The sequence below is a fragment of the Melanotaenia boesemani genome, chromosome 19 (assembly GCF_017639745.1).
Source record: "Melanotaenia boesemani isolate fMelBoe1 chromosome 19, fMelBoe1.pri, whole genome shotgun sequence".
Lineage (NCBI taxonomy): Eukaryota > Metazoa > Chordata > Actinopteri > Atheriniformes > Melanotaeniidae > Melanotaenia > Melanotaenia boesemani.
In genome coordinates, this window is record NC_055700.1 from 14,043,631 (window position 1) to 14,063,257 (window position 19,627).

At 38.8% G+C, this 19,627-nt stretch overlaps 1 protein-coding gene across 1 annotated transcript in view; it reads left to right on the top strand.

Annotated features, from left to right (window-relative positions):
- ass1 (argininosuccinate synthase 1) overlaps positions 1 to 19,163 on the top strand; it is a 28,147-nt gene extending 8,984 nt beyond the window's left edge. Inside the window, exons 9-15 of the mRNA XM_041970536.1 lie at positions 3,204 to 3,294; positions 6,722 to 6,806; positions 8,201 to 8,265; positions 13,152 to 13,283; positions 15,261 to 15,417; positions 18,605 to 18,670; positions 18,782 to 19,163. Of these exons, the coding sequence (XP_041826470.1) occupies positions 3,204 to 3,294; positions 6,722 to 6,806; positions 8,201 to 8,265; positions 13,152 to 13,283; positions 15,261 to 15,417; positions 18,605 to 18,670; positions 18,782 to 18,830 (645 nt within the window). The 3' untranslated portion in view covers positions 18,831 to 19,163. The remainder of the gene's footprint in view (positions 1 to 3,203; positions 3,295 to 6,721; positions 6,807 to 8,200; positions 8,266 to 13,151; positions 13,284 to 15,260; positions 15,418 to 18,604; positions 18,671 to 18,781) is intronic.
- The last annotated feature ends 464 nt before the right edge of the window (positions 19,164 to 19,627 follow it).

Below are 19,627 nucleotides of genomic sequence, written 5' to 3' on the forward strand. Positions count from 1 at the left end.
AGTTTCAGTATTTTTGCAACATAACAGTATATTCGTAGCCTATTTTCAATAGAAAGGAGGGTTTAAATTATTTGCAGAAAGCAAAATATAACAGGTAAACTCATCTTCCTCTGTTAAACCAGCCTGTCAGATTCTGATCCATCTAAAAAGCCATCTGAGAGAGGCCACCTTATTCTTAGTATCTCCTCTGTGTTTCATCCCCTGTCTCTCCTCCTGTTACAGCCCTAAAGGCTGAGGCCAGACCTCGACTATACAAACGCCCCAACTCCCCCACCTGTGATACAATGGTCCTTTTTTGCTCAACACGGTCAGAATGGGAAATGTCCGAATGGTCGCTCATATGTTTTCCTGTAGATAAGAGTGAAAAGAGTTCAGGTTACTCTGTGATTAACACTGCATCCTTCCTGATAACCCCGAACTTTGTTCCTTTCGCTACAATAGTCTGAAGAGTTTTATTTACTCAGCTCCATCTGGGAGCATTAACCTATGGGAAGAAATGCACTAAAGGCAACTTCAGCTAATTGAAGTACCTGATAACTGAACCACGTAAGCAGTTTTATCAATATAAGGACGAGTTATTGACTTTTTAAACAGGATTTAGATTTTTGATTTATATGAACAGAACTGTTTTAATACTTGTACTAATTTACATCAAAAACTCCCTTTTTAGTATTTATGTAATAATATTTCTCAAATGCATTTAACAGTATTTCAGATATCATCCTCCAGTTTCTCTTCCATTTCATCCTGAGCAGCCTGACACTTGTCCAGTCATTAATGCATTACGTCAGTCTTAATTATAGCCGCTGACAGTGAGTTTCCCTAAGCCCACTTAGTTCTTTGATCATGGAGGTAATGGGCCACTGCTCGTGTTGACCACAGGTAAGGGAGCGAAACGCCAAACCGCAGCTCATCTAGAGGAAATGAAAACTTGTTTGCTGCTGGTCGCATGGCTTGTTGGAAAGATGGATGGTAAGAGAACTGCCTGTAGGCGGAGGAAGTGGGCTTGTAGGTGTGTGTAGACATGTGAATGTGTGCTTTGAAGCAAAGAGGTCAGAGCTTGTCATGTGCCCTCTCTGCCCTCAGGCTTGACCTGTAATACTTAGCAAGTGCTCTCTGTGTCCATCTCAGCATCACCACAGCTTTCCCTGTCATCTTCATTAAATTCAGCCAACACTAACTTTTACAAAGACGTCCTGGGTGTTAAAAATATAAATATCTATGTGGTACAACGCATGTATATTGTTTTATTCTTGGCTCAGTTTGTCATGTTTGCATTTTAATAAGATGGACAGACCTGAAACATGGCGATTTAAACATTATTTCCAATCCGGTGAGCCAAATATGTTTTTGTCATCTCCCACTCTTTCTTCCTCCTACCCCTCTTCCCTCCTGCTACCTCTGCCTCTTCTTGGCCCTTTTGGCTTTGATTGAAAACCAATGAGGCAACTAACAAGTGGAAAGATTGAAATTTACTTGCTTTAAGTTCATGCGTCAGCCTTCTCTTTTGCTGTATGGGGCACGTTTAGCACAACAATATGGCAGAAGCAAAGACTGCCAAAGGAGCTGCTCCGCGCTACACGATGGTGCGCTTCACGCCCCATTTCCCATCAATACCCCCCTGGCACCCCGCCTTCTCCATCTTTACCTTTTCCTCTATTTCAGGGCCATGGTTTTGGGACAGGTCCACCTGCAGGGGGTTTGAATTGAAATGCATTGACCTCCTGCTCACTGGAAACAGCCCTATTCCCATATATTTATTTCTTTTCTTTGTGTCCAGGAGGATATAAGTTTGAATTCTTATCATCCGAGCATGTATGAGTTTTCAAGGATGACACAGTTTGTGCACATTTTAAGATTGTGTTTCAAATTGATCTCTTGTTTTTATGGCCTTTTAAGGTACTCACAAAATGAAAAAAAAAAGACATTTTCAACCTAAACTAACTTCAATTCAGTCAAAACTGGAAGCTTTTAAAATGCTTATGATCTTTAGAAAGGTAATGCACAAGAACTAACCACCACCTACAAATATTCTTTTGACCAATAGCTCCCGTGTGCAGTAGCAGGTTTTATTTGAAGGCTGAAAAACCCAGCCAAAGAATTTATTTTGTCTTTTCCCCGCCTTCACATAGTAAGCATCAAAAGGCTTTTTAGAGTAGTAATTTTGTCCCTCTCCTGTTCACTCTCATTTGGCATCTTTCAGGGCACTGAGGCAGAAAATAAAGGAAAGAGAGATGGGCGCCTTCTCCAGTCAATTTTGGTGTTTAGTTAAAAGGAAGGAAGTGATTGCGCTGCTCGTTTTCTCCTCGCTGACAGGCGGCGAGCAGATGCCGATTAGTTATTGTATGATGATTTAGAGTCTGGTAAAGCTTTCCATTTAAATGCACCCAGTAGTTATTTTGCATAGTCCCCCCTGCAATTTGACTCAGCTCAGGAGACATTGGCCATCGTCTTGTCCTAATGGTGTGTAATTACTACAGGGGCACATCGGTGGGTGGACTTGTCAGACCACCACGCTCCTTTAGATCCCAACCATGACTTACTAAAATCACTCCCAGCTCCCACCAACTGGAAAAACGACAAATGTTTGTCATCCACAACTTCAGTGGCTTTTGGTTTAAGGTTTTGTTTTTTGATGCCCTTTTAGAAAAATTCTTCATTTGAAAATGAATCAGACGGAAAAATGTCACTCAGAAAATCACAACTGGAAAACTGGAAGACAAGAAGAGAGAACAGCCATAAAACTATTCATGATGGAGGTTCTGCCATAGTATCTTTTTTTTTGTTTGTTTGTTTTTTGTTTCTTGAAGTGTTCATAGTGTCTGCGGATGTAAGTCATTTCTTTCTGCTTCTTCTTTTTTCCCTCTTTGCCTTTTCACTCTTTCTCACTGCATCCTGCTTTTCCCCGCATTCCCCTGTGGTGAAGGGCCTCACACAGAAAATGACAACGAAATAGAGGAGAAAAATGGTACATTGATTTTGTCTTCACTCAACTCTTAATGTCCTTTTCAGGTTTCTTTTTTTTTTTCACGCATCATTCTCCCTGTTCTTTTACCTGCCTTGCTCGAGTTGTCCGTCATCTGCTCAGACAATAGTCGCAGTACTTTTCATTTGATGAGGTCTCACAGAAGGTCCTAGTTGTTCAGAGGAAACAAAATGTGTGAAATAGAGAAAATAAGTGTCTGGTTTTATTTATTTTTCAGAGTCATGCTCCTGCTGACCTCTACCTGATGACCAAAAACCCAGAAGATTCTCCCAATGCCCCTGACTTGCTGGAGATAGAGTTCAAAAACGGTTTGTCTGCTTTCTACATGTGTCACATATTGATTGCTCAGTCAGTCTACATTTGTCTTTAACCTCCAGATTTCTGAAAGGTAACTGATGATGTACTTGTAGATGCATAATTTTCCCTGGATGTAATTCATTGTACTTTGTTGAAATGTCCCTGCGGCATTCTGCAAAATTAAATATCCAAAATTTATTTCTACTAAATTGAATTCATATTGAGTTATGTTGGTCAAAATAGATTTGTAATTCAGTTATTTTTATATATTACCAAAAAGAGAGAACGTGTACCATGTCTGCCAGGAGGACTTTGAGCTTTGATGTTTGAGCTTGAATTATGTCAAGATTGAAAGGCAAATTAGAGCTTAACCATTTTTTCATTTCCACTTTTTATAATCCATACGTGGTTTTCAGTTCTTTACCCATCTAACTTCACTGATGTACATAAAGCCCCATTTTTAATTATATCACCTCCAAGCCAAAAAAAAGAGTTGAGATGGTGTAAATTCCAGCTAATCTCCACTTCTTACTCTACTCTAGAAGATAATATTATAAGAAATCTGTGTTAAAGTGACAGTGACAGTACAATGCTGCTGCATTAAAAACAGACATGACAGCATAGAGGAAATCAGTTTATAGGCTCAGAAACACTTTAGTCACCACTGCATCCACAAATCCAATAATAAACTAGCATGCAAAAGAAAAAAGAATTTTGTATGCAAAGAAAAAAGAACATTAAAATGATCCAGAAAGGAAAGGTAATGCAGCACAGCTGTAAGCAGGCCTCTCTCATCTTGTTCTAAACATATTGCTGCTATCACATTCAAAATGAAAATTCAGCACTGTATGCATTATATTTATTCTGTTTTTAGTTCAACATAGTTTAAGTTTTTACAAACGCAATTTTCTTATTTGCTTTTTCTGTTGACATTTTACACAACGTCCCTAGCTTTTCTTGGGATATGGATTTGTAACAGTGAGAACTCGAGACCATTCTCCATCATCCACTTAAGTCTGCACCTCTTATTACTTAATTATAATGGCATCACAGCCATAGTACCTTTAAAGCTGACTCATTGTACTTTATCACCACTTATGGCCACCCAGATTTATCCTTAACCCCTCACAGTGTTACTTGGTCCAAAGCCACCATGTTTGGCCCAGGGGCACAAACACAGGCCGGAAGCATTAACTCCAGCTAATACACCAGGCCCTGAGGGACCAGAGAAACACTCATTAGATATGTTGCCGTAAGGGTCCGGGCTGAATGGCAGAACGTGTCGCGTGTTTGTGCAAAGAGAAAATGGCAGGACACATCCAGGCCTCAGGCAAATGACACAGATGTCCCTTCATCTTGGTCACCAGGGGAGGCTGAAGTGCAAGAACATCAATGAGCTGTGAGCCACATAACTCCTCTGATCACAAGGGCTTGATGGGCAGCTTTATGAGCTCTAATAGTAATTTCAGGGAAGTTCAAAAGTTGAGCAGAATATGTGGTGGGAATATTTGCAACATAATATACAATTGCAAGTAATGGCCTGCACATGTCAGTGTGGATTTGCAACAAAATGGTGACCAGTTCTCACTTTACCAGCTTCCCAAAGAAAATGTTAACTATGAAACAAGTTGGTTGGTGTCATTTCAGCTGGAGATGAGATGTGCTTTTGTAAAACAGTGATGCACTAGTAAAACCTAGACTGGTTTTGCGGGTTCTTAACAGCCCTGTGCTCCATTTTCACACATATTCTCTGCCCTTTATTGAGCACCCTATGACAAAAGCTGTTTTAGTTGTCCACACAAAGGCCCAAGCCTACTCCTCCCTCTGAGCACAAGATCAGCACAAGAATGTTTCATTTCAATCCCCCTCCCACTTTTTCATCCCTGCTTTTCTCACCAAAGTTTTCTCACTGATTAAAAAAGAATATTTAACAACAGGAACCTTTACCCCCGTCAAACGCTCTATTCCCCATTCCTCTCCCTTTTTTGAGAAAAAAATTTTTTATCCCTCCCTCCTGTCATGCCAAAGAAATGAGGAGGAAAAAGAGACAGAGAGGAAAAATGTAAAGCAGTAATTTTTCCTACAACTGTGTCTGCGCTCCTATTGTCTGCACTGTTAGGGTGCAAAAAAGTGAAGAAAAGGATCATGAGTAGAGAAAGACCCCTGGGTGAATGATAGAGCCCACAACATGAGCAGAGCGAGGAAAAAGAGAGCACGGGGACGAAAGGCCAGCCCCTACACTCCCACGTTCAGACACTCAGTTAATTTATTGGAACTTTTAATCTAATTATTAGATATCTGGGAGGGGGTGAAGTTATAGAAAAGCACTCTACATACTGCCCTCTCCTGCTCTGAGAGGCACTTTTTCTTCTTCCATGGGAGCCACCATGATTCCCGCTATATAAGAAAGGGCCATCAACAAAGCCCTTGTCTAAAAAAATTAGTCAAGTCCTTCACATGCCGTTCCTGCCAGAGCTTTGTAAACTCTGGCTGAGAGGCGACTAGAAATGCTGCTGTTATCTTCTAAGCTGTTTGACTGACAGCAGCAAACATGCTGAAGTACATATAGAGCTCCGCACTAGATGGATGAAAAGTGCAGAAGATTTCATCTCATTTCCTCCTCGTGCAGTCTTTCAACTCTTGTCACATGTCTGTTTGTTTCCTTGCCGCCACCTTTGGCCCGTGTCACTTATTGAAGGCCGTGAATAAGCAGGTCTGTGACAGTTATTGATGTGCATTAGGTTTAAGTGGCTTTAAAGAGATCAAGTGTGCACAGTGAATGTGGGCGTCTTTAAGAAGAAAAATTTGTGTATGTAGAGACATGGTGATAGGAGAATAGTTGATTGGCTTGCAGGTGGTTTTTTTGTCTTCTGCACATGCGCATGAGTACACAAACACTTAGTGGTAAAAAAACAAAAAATCTCAGTGTTAAAGAGAGAATGGGTAACGAAGTTGTGTGTAATTAAATTAGGTAAAGGCCTGCCCACAATTTCACAGCTTTCAATTGAGGTTGGCCTTTGAATTTATTAGCTTTTGTCAGCATTGCCTTTTGTAAAGATTTTCATCATTTTAGTCATTTGAAATGAAAATTTTTCCTTGTAATGTTGAAAAACTGTTTCCCAAAGCTGTTGATGTACCAAAATGTGTAACAGTCTGCATTTTCTTGTTCTTTGTGTTCAGACTATGTGTTGATTGTTTTTCTGTTCTCGATGGAAAAAAAATCTTGTCAAAGAGCAAAGATCAATGTGTAATGTGTTTTAGGTATAACATTTCAATGATCATTTAAATAAGTTTTATGCTCTACTATGCTACCAAGATCATCTTAAATCTGTTTTTTATTCATTATTATATAGGATTAGTCATAAATCAGGATAAGTGATAGAGATCATTGACCTTGTGTTAATTATCTGTTTTGTAATCAACATTTTATTTCTTTAGGAGTGCCTGTCAAGGTGATCAATGAGAAGGAGGGAAAATCCAAAGATACCCCACTGGAAATTTTCTCATACCTTAATGAGATAGGGTAAGTACTTATCTGTAGCTTAAGGTATTTATTTAAAAAAAAAAAAAAGAAATGGAAAAAAAGAAAATTATTGCTTTTATGCTTTTTATGAATACTATCTTTAGATGTCCTGTGCAAGTGAGAATCTCCATTAAAAGAGTGGGTGAAGCTCCTTAAATGTTGGACAAACATCTATTAACATCTGGCTTTTATGTTTAATGGGAAAGCATACAACCAGCATATATTGTGGAGTCTGAAGACTAGCTGTTAGCCCCAACTCTAATCAGTCATGATTCAGATTTTGGCCCATATTCTGTGGTGGTGCTGCAAGCTATCACAGAATAGGGAAGTCTTGTTATTTCCAACTGTAACTTATACAGCTCTTAGTTATGTTTGTCATGCAGCACATGAGCGCTCTTCAATTAGCGTTAGCTATGCTTTGCTTAAATGTCACAAACCAAATAAAGAAAACAAACACAGGCACAAACTCGTCTATAGTAGATGGGAAAAGAGACTGATGCTTTTTTATAGGAAATTTAAATGATGATTTCATCTGTGTGTTAATGTGATGATTTGCTTCAGTTTTTCTCCTGTATCTTGTGTAGTAAATGATCCGTCATGTTTTACGGATAAAACATGAAATGCCACTTTTGCTTTAAAGAAAGTTGGGCAGGACCAATGATCTACTGTCCTCTAACTTTAATACATGAGCACCAGAATAGAAGTCTTTATGAACAGTATACAAATACTGATGGATGAGGCTTTTAATTCACTGAGCACCATCCTGCCAATGCCTTCACTTGGGGACTGCATTTCTCACAGATTTACCAACATACAGGCCATGTTGCCTTCACATAGGTGTAGGGATATAATGAGTTGATGAGGAAACTTTTTATCGAGTATAGTCGTTGTGGGTTGTGTACACAAAAAGTACTGTTAATGTCTAATTTATAGTTATAGTTTAATGAAACCTGATAATACAGGTAGTTTACTTTAATTACAGTCAAAATAAACTTTTCATGCTCATTTAAATATATGTAAATGCAGGAGGATGTTTCATTAAAATAGTGTATTTACATTTCTAATACTATGTTGTCATTATAAATTTGCTGCAAGTATTACATTTTGCAAGAAAGTCACCAAGGTAGCAGCAGTAAGAGAAAGTAAGACAAAAAGAGACATTTTCCACCTGCATCTCACTCCGTGCAGCCTTCTCATCTGTGCTCTTTGCACTGTGTGCATGACACCAAAATGCCACACAGAAATAGGAAGGTGTACAAATCGCAAACATTTTGGGCAGGAGTTGTTGAGGGGCCTTTTTTTTTTTATCGGAGTTGTGCTTTGCTTGAGATGCAATTAATAAAATTATAAAATTATGCTTGATTGTGCCCTATGAGTCTGTCTTTGTCTCCTAGAGGAAAGCACGGTGTGGGCCGGATTGACATTGTAGAAAACCGATTCATTGGCATGAAGTCCCGAGGTAAGGACTTAAAATTAGTGTTTATTTTGTTTATCTTAATAATTACATTTTCTGTGCCAATTTGGTTTGAAAGGCTTATTCACTTACTCAGTTAATGACACTTTTCTACAGTCATTTAGGAGACTCTTTTCTCCAAAGCTACTTACATCTCAAACACTTCATATATTTGCACTTTCTCTCATTTCTCTCTTGCTTTCTCACTACCTCTCTAATAATTTTAATTTTACATCCCTTCAAAAGACTTCCTTTCAGCTTCCAGGGCTTTTATGCAATTTTCAGTTATTTTACATGAGTGCTGTAAGCGTTTCACTCGCTATTCTGCATCCATAAAAGTGGGTTGGATAATGAAAACGCTCTCCACAGGAGAAGTGTTTTCCTCTGGTTTACCTGGAATCAAGACACTGAAGTTACTTCTGTTTACTTATGCATGCACACAAACATTCAGAGAATACATGTCAGAGAATAAAGAAGATAAAAGTAAATGCACACAAATAGAAAGTCATTTGCATCTTTAGAAGTGCAGACACACAGGGATGTTTTTCTCTGTTCATCTTTGGTATCAACAAGCAACTTGAAAAGCTCCTTTGTTAGGTCTCAACATGTGTTACCACAGCAAATGCAGGCCAGTGTGCTGTTCTGGTCTTGCGTGACACACTCACATGGATTCACACAGCCTCATCTTCCCCCACGACACTATGTGCTGTGATTGGCAAATTGACTGGCCAGCAGACTGTGGCTGTGGCGCAACTTGGCAGGTAGAAATTGGAAAATGGGAAGCCCACTTTTCTCTCCCCTAGGCTAAACAAAAGATCAAAACAGTTTCCTCTGCAAAAGCACATGAAGAGGTGGAGCACAAGGTGCCCAAGTGGTTGAATAACTACCATCAAGTGAACATGCTGTCCCTCTCTGGAATGGTAGTGTTTGCACAATAGATGATGGGAGGGATCGAATAGGGACATGTCATACTTATTTGTGTTGGGTCATATTTATTTGTGTGGGGTCAGGGAGGCGGATGGGATTGAAAGGGTTTGTCAAAAATGTTGTCACAGTGCCACAAAAAATTCAACAACCTGTGTTCCAGCCTAAAATTTCCCACCTGTCAACGTGCTGTCAGACCTCTGACTCAAACTCTGGTGATTGGCCTCGATAAAGATGCACCTATCAAAAGCGGTCGGAAATGGCTTCATCTTTTGATGAACAGTCTGATTCATGTCAGCTGCTGTGAAACTCTAGAAGAGTTGGAAATAATTTCCACTGTAGCTTTTTATCAGCTAAAGTTACTTAAAGAAACATCCCACCACTAGCATATTTAAGCTAGTGATGGGATATATTTATTTGCATAAATCGCCTGTTTAGCCTGAGCTAATGTTGCCCAAAGGGTCAAAGGAAATTAGCTTAAGATTTTTGTCCTAAAGCCCTGCAGGCCTGCTGCATGGTTAGCATACTTGCAGTAACTGCATAAAAGATTAAAATCTCTAAAACCACTGAGGGTTTTGTTTCTTTAAGCCAAACTAAACTGCCACTGTTGGAGCTTAACCAGATAGCTTTCCTTTGTGTGCTCCTCTCTGTTAAGCTAGTTCTCGTTTAAAGCACTTAAGCCAAGTTGTGTTGGAGGGGTTTTTTAACTTATTTATCTGATACAGCCAAACGGAAACGTTGCTACGTGTCCTCTGCGGCCCAGGAACACCAAAAGGCCACAAGCAATTCTAGCTCAGGTGGAAATCTTTTGAAGGTTTAGACAATTAGCAGCTTCTCTAAGCTCAGATTTTGCCTGCCAGCACAAAGCAAGCACATCTCCCTTTTTAGAGTACCAGCATTGGAGTATTTGGGGGTCACATAGGTTTGAGCTTCATTGTTTAGCAGATTAAACTGCAGTCATTTCATAAATCTCAGAGTTTTTGAGCCAAGCGCATGTCACATAAATTGTGAAATTTGACAGCTTTGTGTTGGGCAGCTTGTCAGCATGGTTTAAACCAAAAGTGTAGGACTATCATGCTATCACTCAAATTGGCAGAAGATGTGAAGACCTATGCATTGAATGGGGAAACAGTATTCACTTTCCTCTTTTTTTTTCTATTGTCAGAACCTGTCTTGTAGCGTTTCTCTTGCCCTCTTTTTGTTTTAGCCGACATTTAAGTGACAGCTTCATTTCTCCTGACATGTACCTCATCTTTTCTTCTGTCACCTCTCCCTCCCTATCCAGAGGGGGGTAAATTGCAGGGTAGGCAGAGCCCTGGTCCAGACTCCAGGCTGGCAGGGGCCTCCTACCCTGTCATTTATCCAGGACAGGGTTGTCCATGTTTTGTGAGGACTGTGAAGGTCTGCCTGTCAGATTGCTGATGGTTAATCACGCTGTTTGATGCCGTTAGTTCAGAAAAACAGGACTTGTATCTTGCTATTGGAAATGGCATCTAAAGATTGAAACGATAACACTGAAAGAGATTGTGGTACCGAAGATGTTCAAATTTAAATTATTTTGACCTAAAAATAAAAGGCAGTAGACAGAAAAAAAAAATTATATAGACATAATTGTCATTAAGGCTTGTAAAGCAGATGTGCATCTCCTTGTAGATTTTTTTTTTTCAATAAGGAGATCAAATCAAATTTTATTTATAAAGCACTTTTCATACATAAATAGAAGCTGCCACCAAGGAGACAGCCCAAGTCCGGGCAGGCTGAGGCCCACACCACAACAATTTGGGTTGCAGTGCAGGACCCTTAGCCTCCCAGACCACAGCCATTCCCAGCAATCCTGCAGACCAAGCAGGCAATGGTCCCAGCGTGGAGGGTCCCCATGAGGAATACACCGGGGTTAAAAATCTTTAAAGTAGAAAATTATATAAACCTAAAAACAATAGGAACAAATAAGAATGATAAGTATCAAAGTTTAACTAAAGGAGCTAATAAAAACAATGTGCCTTAGTAATACAAAGTCATAAAAAACAGAATTGAGAAAATTACAAAAACGGGGTTTTTAAATAAGTACACAAATAAGTTAAAAAATTAAAATAAAAAATAATAACATGAAGTAGCCTAAACAAAGTAAGATAACAATTCCATAAAAGGCTGATTAAAATGGTGGGTCTTCAGACTCTTTTGAAAAAGATTCAACAGTTTCTGCAGCCCTGAGGTTCCTTGGTAAGCCATTCCATAGACGAGGGCCATAGTGGTGGAAAGAGGCCTCACCATAGGTTTTAGTCCTGACTTTAGGAACAACCAAAAGGCTGGTACTAGAGGACGACCAAGACCATTAAGACATTTCTAAACAACTAAAAGCACCTTAAAATCAATTCTGAAACACACTGGGAGCCAATACAGTGATTTTCAAACTGGTGCATTGTGTTCCTGCCCACTGGTCCTTGTCAGAACTCATGAGTTCTGAAGTTCATGTAGTTTTCAAAACACACTTTTGGGAAGATCAAAGAGCAGGGCATTACCATGATCTATTCTACTAGAAATAAAAGCATGCATCAACACCTCAGTGCTGGCTAGAGAGAGAAATGGGCGGACTCTGGTGATGTTTGAGATAATAAAATCTTATCTTTGTGATAATTAAAACTTCATTTTTGTCCTGGTTAAGGTGTAGGAAATTATCTACCATCCACGTCTTAATATCTAAAATACAGTTTAAAAGGACATTAACTGGCTCTTTGTCATCAGGTGACTCTGCCGTGTAAAGCTGTGTGTCGTCAGCATAGCTGTGAAAATCAATGCCGTGCCTTCTGATGGCATCACCAAGAGGCAGCATGTACAGATTAAAAAGGACTGGGCCTAAGATTGATCCTTGGGGAACCTCATATTTTATTTCATTAATTCCCGAGGAGCATGTATCCATACATACAAAAAATTGTAGAGCTATCAGATCGTAGTAAAACCAATTAAGAAAAGTACCTGGGAGGCCCACCAGACTTCTGACACTGTCTAATAAAATCTGATGATCTACTGTATCAAAGGCAGTCCTAAGATCCAGTAGAACCAGGACTAAAGGTTTTTGTGAGTCCACGTTACACCTGAGGTTGTTAACAATCTTTAAAAGGGTCATCTCGGTACTGTGGTTTGTCTTAAAACCAGACTGATATTTTTCTAAAATATTGTGTTTATTCAAAAACTTCTGAAACTGAATAAAAACAAGTTTTTCTATAATTTTACTTAAAAAGGGTAAGTTGGATAACGGTCGGTAGTTATCAAGAATGTTTGGGTCTAAATTCCTCTTCTTCAGAAGTGGCCTCACCACCGCCGTTTTAAAGGCAATTGGGAAGACGCCCGTCTGAAAGGAGTAATTTACCACGTCTAAAAGCTCGATCTCAAAGAAACCATAAAATGTTTTTTAAAGTGATGTGGGAATTGGATCTTAAAGGCAGGTTATTGGGTTTAGTTGGGAGAAAACTCGACCAAGCATCTTTGCATCAACCAAGACAAAACTCTCCAGTGTTTTCTCGGGTAAAAACAAAGCTTCAGGTATGTTAAAATCAACATGTCGTTCAGATAAAAGGCTGAATCTAATAGCATTGATTTTAGTTCTGAAGTGGTCTGCAAAGTCCTAACATGCAGCATCTGATGCTGTCATGGAGGACTTGTTAAAATCTGTGTTTATTAAAAGATCTATTGTTTTAAAAATATATTTGTGATTGTTTTTACTGTCTGAAATTCAATTTGAAACAAAGTGTTCTGGCCTGTTTAACTGTTTTATTGTCAATTTTAGTTGTTTCTCAAAAAATTCTAAATGAATAGTTAATTTTGATTTCCTCCATTTCCTCCCTGCTCTCCTGCAATTTCTTTTGAGGTTTCTGATGTCTTCATTTCTCAGAAATTACTTAAACTTCTGCTGCTGTGTTTTGTGTAAATATTAACATGTTTTACCGATTTATTTTTCCTGTATTTGTCAGGGATATATGAAACTCCTGGGGGTACAGTTCTGCTGAAGGCCCATTTAGACATTGAGACTTTTACCATGGACAAAGAGGTTCGCAGAATCAAACAGGGACTTGGTATCAAGTTCTCTGAACTTGTCTACAATGGTAAGTGCCTAAAATTCTCTTTTTTAGTTTATATAAAAGAAATGCAATCATGCCACATTCATGTGTACATCCCTGCATGTTGAGTATGTTTGGACATGTGTGTGAGCTTTTCTTGGCTCAGGTGTCTTAATCCTCCCTTCTGCCCAGTCCCCAGTCGTCTGCACCTTCATCCACATAATAGGATCAGTGCCATTACAGACTTACTGCTAGGCCGCCTCAGTTATACCCTCCAGAGACAGGAAGAAAAACACACACACATACACACACACACTCATAAAGGTGCTACCTTCAGAGACAGGGCAGAGATTAAACCCATTGTGGGTTTAAATCATTAATAACTGTAGATTGCAGACGGCTGGTAGTGGGGCTTATGTTAACAATCCACCTGCCCTACATCTGTTTACAGCACCATTTACCCAAACCACTTTTTAGAAGATATGTTGTTGTGATTTAGGGCACGCAGTACCTGATACAACAAGAAATTTGTGCTTAGTCAGTTCAAATCTGCAAACATAAATACTGAGATCTGTTGAGTGAACTTTGTTCATGAGGTAAAAGAAACACACATTTACATCTTAAATAAAATATTAAGTTGTTTTTTTAACATCATTGTAAATTTTACACAGTTGATTATTTAAAATAATGAATAATGTGATCATTAGACCTAATGTCTGTACATCAGGGACATGTACGTGGCCAGATATTACATGAAGATTAAATACAATTGTGATGATTTACTTAAGTAGGCCATTGCTTGTGTGGAATTGTCATGTCCTACACTCTGTGCCAATTCAGAGGGAATGAAAGCGAGGGGAGTATTATGTCTTTGAACATGACCAGACGATGAGGTGGAGGTCAGTTGCTGATGAGTGGAGGACCCCTGCAGAGTGGGGTGTGCCTAACCTCTGAACATATAGACACATCCCTCGCCCATCTGTCTCAGAGATTGATGGTTCGGGTCAACAAAATGGGAGAGAAGAAAGAAGTACATCAACTTCACCTGGGACAGACAAACACAGATAGATGCATCTCATAAAGTATATTACTGCGGGTATCAAAGTGATCTATGAAGAATCTACAAGCATATTTGCAGAAGACAAGCACATTTTTTTCATTGCAAAAATCTGGTAAATTGTTTTTAGTTTTGTCAAGGTGAAAACATTCACATCTGTAGTCACATCCTATTGATCCCATATCCATTTTTTTACCAGAGCAACAATGTCAAACATGTAGCCAGAGGGATGAAGAACTAGCTTCATCAATAGAAGTACATAGAGACTTCAGTCTGGTGTTAGCATGATGCTGTCAGTTTAGGATCAGAAAAAGAAAGAGAAGCAAGGAGGGTTTGAACCCCCTTTGACTTAATGATTTATGCTCCAAACTCTATAATTAATTAAATGATAATTAAAAACTCTGACCCTCATAGGTTCTGCAGTTTTCACACAGGTCTTTATAAAAATACTGTTACTACTGCAATGTACAAGTAAAATAATTGTAATGGGATTTGTGGTATAACAGGACATGACTGATAATAGTGCTGAACCTCCTCTCAAAGGTCAGGTGTGTGTGAGACACTCTTTGTTTACAGTTTAGTAAACAGAATTAATGAAATTATGTAGTACATTGAGAGGAGAAACACTCTTCCCCTTGGTCTCAGGAGTTCAGTATTTTTCTTGGAAATAAAGCTCGTATATTCCAACAAATGTTGAATTATTGACTCTTTCCATATTTTTCTATTAATATTTTTCTCATAAACATGCCATTCCCTGAATAAATGCATAATTTTAGTCTCGACACCTTTGTCTTAGAATATTTCCCCCGTCCCATGGATCCAGATTTCTTTCTTTTGTTTTTTTATCAGCATTGGCCTGAAAACACCTTCTCAAAAGTATGTTTACATTAAATGAAAACATAAGCAAGAATATGTTGTTTTGGTTTTTTTTAAAGACAATATTTACACCCATACTTCTGTTGCAGGTTTCTGGTGTAGTCCAGAGTGTGATTTTGTGCGACACTGCATTGCCAAGTCTCAGGAGAATGTGGAGGGCAAAGTACAGCTGTCTGTCTTCAAGGGTCAGGTCTACATCCTGGGACGCGAGTCACCCAAGTCTCTGTACAATGAGGAGCTGGTCAGGTAAGCTGGGAACAAAACTGTGTGTTGTTGGAAAACAGACATAGCCATGTGTCACGGATCAAAGTCTGGTCTTATTCTAATAGATGTGTGTGGCTGCTTTGGGCATAGTGCAGCTATTCCGCATGTACACCAGTCAGCCTCCCTGGGTTCTCTGATGACCCACACATCAGCATACTAAACTGACCCTGCCTCACAAAGACATCAGAGAAGTGTCACACTTGGTTCCTGCAGGGCAGCTCCAGACCTCAACCCCACCACCACAACCCCATGGCCTCTTAGCTGTGGTAACAGTGGGTTTGTTCAGGAGGCTGACCCCTGATGCCCTCTGGGCAGGCTCAACACTGACCAAAGGAAAACCCCTCCATATGGCTCTTCATCTCCACTTAAGTCTTACACACTTGAGTTGTACCCTTGAGTCAGAGAGCTAATGGTGTTTTCAGCAAGAGGAGAGAGGTGATTTCACTGGGCTTTTAAGAGGAAAGTAGCAGGGTGTTACGGTAGTTAAGCAGGTCAGAAAGAGGGAGACACAAAAACATGCCTCACACAGTCAGCCATTCAGTCCCTGAGCTTAGTCTATTAAAAAAACCTGTATAAAAAAATCAATAAGGTGAGTTTCTATCCTATGAGACAGAAAAGAGATAAATATAAAATACTCATACTAGACATTTCTTCAGCTCTTTTAACTTGGTTTGTTTCAGACTTAGTGAGTAATTTTTTGTTTTCAGTGAAACATAAGCTGTTGAGTGGCTCAGCAGCTTTACAGATAAATTACAACAAAGCAATCTTTCAACAAGCCAGCTGCCAAGAAGAAAAAAAAAACACTGAGCCATTGTCTGTCATTACTTCATGTTGAAGAGACACATGTTTGAGCTGAATCGACACATCTGTGTGACGGAGTGTTGTGTTGCAGCATCACAAAGTCCTTGGTGCTACTGACAGATGGGTGCATGGCTCTTCATGAAGAGGCTCATCAAGAACATCATAGAACTCATAATTTGTTTTAATATGGTAAATGGTAAATGGTCTGTATTTATATAGTGCTTTACTGTACCTGGAATAATACTCAAAGCGCTTTACATTACACAACTCATAAAAAAAAATCCTAAAACAGCTAATCTGGAAACTCTATCAGTTCATACTCAATTGTGATTGGTTGTTTTTAAATCACCACACTCAAATAGACATCAGCCTACTTGTTAACTTGTCATTTGTACACTGAAAAGTGACAACAAATGCTCACTTTGCTTTATCAAAAGGGTAAAATGTGACATTCAGTTAAATATTATATATAGCATATATAATATTATATATATAATATTATAATATACTATTTATATTTAGTAAAAGAAAAAATTACATTTGTTTCTTTGCATGTTCAAGCTTAACCCCAGGTGGAAATGTTTCTGGTTTGAATTGCATGTGCTGCCTTTCTGTGTGGTGTTTGCATGTTTTCCTTGTGCACTGATGGCCATTGTTTCTTTTGTAGAAACTGAGCTGAAAAACAAGTTAATCGATTATTTCAAACTGACTTTATTCCTGAGTTTGACCCTTTCCAGGATGTAGAGTTAAACTGAAATCAGCATGTTTGTTAGTTGACTGAAGAAATTACTGAAATCATCACAGAAGGAGAAAAATAATCAACCACCTAAATTTCTCTACCTTAAAAATGATGAGTATAAGTTTTTTTTAATTGGATGATGATACATTTGAATATTTGCATTGATATAATTGTTTAGAACATAATTTTATAATTTTAATCATCAGAATGGTTTGAAATAAGCAAGGTAAAACCACAAATTAAATTTAAAAGAAAACATTTAGATTAGTAAATGAAAGCTTAATGATTTCTCCATCTCGGTATTATTAACTGAACCCTGCCACCACCATCACCACCAAAAATAATGTAAATAAAACATCTCAGATGCTCAAATCTTCATCTGTATTTCCATATCTGTGACACACCTAACTAATTTACCAGTAAGGCTGTTCAAAACTACATTAGAGGACTACTTAATGGACCATTTCATCGGGTGCTAATGGCCTGTGTTTTTGTTACACTCTGACACATATGTCTACCTGAAACTGATACACCTGGAGGCAGATCTCATACATACGCTTCTTATTTGCTGTCCCTATGAAAACCTGCGGCAGTCACACACACACGTACAGACCAGATTAAGCATGAAATCCCTGCTGACATCTTGTTGGCTCTCCACAGGCATCAGTAAACGGCGTCATTAACACAGTGGTATTACAGCCCGTCACCGCACCCATCTGAGACAGAAATGTCACCCTCTTCGCTCTCAGCCAGCTTCGCTCTCAATTAGACTGCAGGGTTTCTTAAAGGAAAACACAATCCCATGCTTAGACACACACACTTGCACACACAGACACACTCTAAAGTGCCATATTCTTTGTGGCCATTCACTCATAATGGTGTTCAGGTGCCGGGTAGGGAGCTTTGTATTGAGAGTTGATGATTTAGTTGTCGGCCTTTCTTTTTATAATGTTTATCCTATCATTTGTTGGCAATTTCCTCTTTTGCTAAGTGCTTTTGAAGAATGAGTGTAAGCGGTACATTGGGAGTGGGGGTGTCACAGGGAGGAGAAGACTTGTAAGGAAGTGTATTAAACACTACAGGTAGAAACTGCTGCAATTACACCGCACTCTTTGTGAGACGGTCACACACACCAAGCAGAGGTGTTTACACAAAAAAACACAACAACATTGGACTCGCATAAGTTATAGATTTACTACTTTTAAAATAGGTAAACTGAAAGACAAATATTACAATATCTTGATGCTTAGCTCACAGTTGATATTATGAGGTTGTTTTTAAATAAGTTATGTCCTTATTTTGTGAGCTTGTGTACATGAGCCTGTTTTCATTCTGCTGTATTGATTCTGCGTCATTCAGGACAAGCAGTGCCAAACAAAAGCATTCAGAAGAAAATCAATTGGAGCATTATTTTTAAAAACGTAGATCATCAGTGATCCGGTTATTCCGGTTGTTGAAAAGGCTTTGTGTTGCTTATGTTTACTACATGATGCCAAACAATTCTGTCTGTTTTCTCACCACAATATTGTGTAACATTACTCTCCTCATTTTGATGAGCTTTGATGTCTCCTAACATCAAATTTAAAGACTGGTCTCAGTTGTTTCTTCTTTGAAATCTTTCCACTCCAGCATGGATGTGCAGGGAGACTACGACCCATGTGATGCCTCTGGATTCATCAGGATTAACGCTGTCAGGTTAGCTCTACATAAATCCTAAAAATAATTCCCAAGAGATTTGCTAAACTGTTTAGTCTATTGGAAGTCACACTTACCCATCATCTTTGTTATTTTTATTTTCCTTTACAGGTTAAGGGAATGTAACCGTTTGCAGGGATTCTCCAGCACCAAGCAGTAATCGTTGCAGTGATGGGAATCAGCTTCTTTTCTTCCTTTCTCTCCGCTGTGTCTTAAACTGTAGCAGGTTGAAACATTGTACCTCTGTTGTCTACCCACTGCCTTACTGTTCTTACTGTTCATTAGTTTTAGCATAAGGACACAGCAAGCACACCAAGTTCATATTGTTAAACTCTTCTACAAGTGATGACATAAAAAGATGAGACAGTAAATATAAAACTTGTCATATCATAATAGGAAAGTACTTTGAATCAAGTCTGTAGATGTTCTGAAATATATTGTGTATGAACACTTATTAAAGACATTTCTTATGTCTCATTCGTGGCTGCTATTGTTCAGTAATGGAAATAAAAGGAGTGAATTGCATTTTCTCTGTTATTTTTAATTATGCCATTAAAGAAAGGATGAGTAGTTGTGAGTTTGTATGCAACACACTAATGTGATGTTGATCATATCCTGTCAGTATGAATGTGTGTGATAGTTCATGTCTTTGGCAGGCAGCCTATTTATTAATGCCTGCCTGTTTAACTCTTGAGGCTGTACTCACTAACCTCAAGGATACCATATCATATTTGCAATATGCAGATTGAGAGGGGCGTAGGCCAGAGTGAACATGGTGACTTACTGGCAGTCACTGGACCAGAAATTATGAAACGATTTCTGAACTCAAATGGAAAAAAAAAAAACTCATTGCCCACATATGCATATTTCACTGCTTAGCATGGGTCTCCACATTTAGAGAGTATAGAGAATTGTGAGGATCTTTTTTCTATTCTTTTTGGTACACTCGTAATTGAT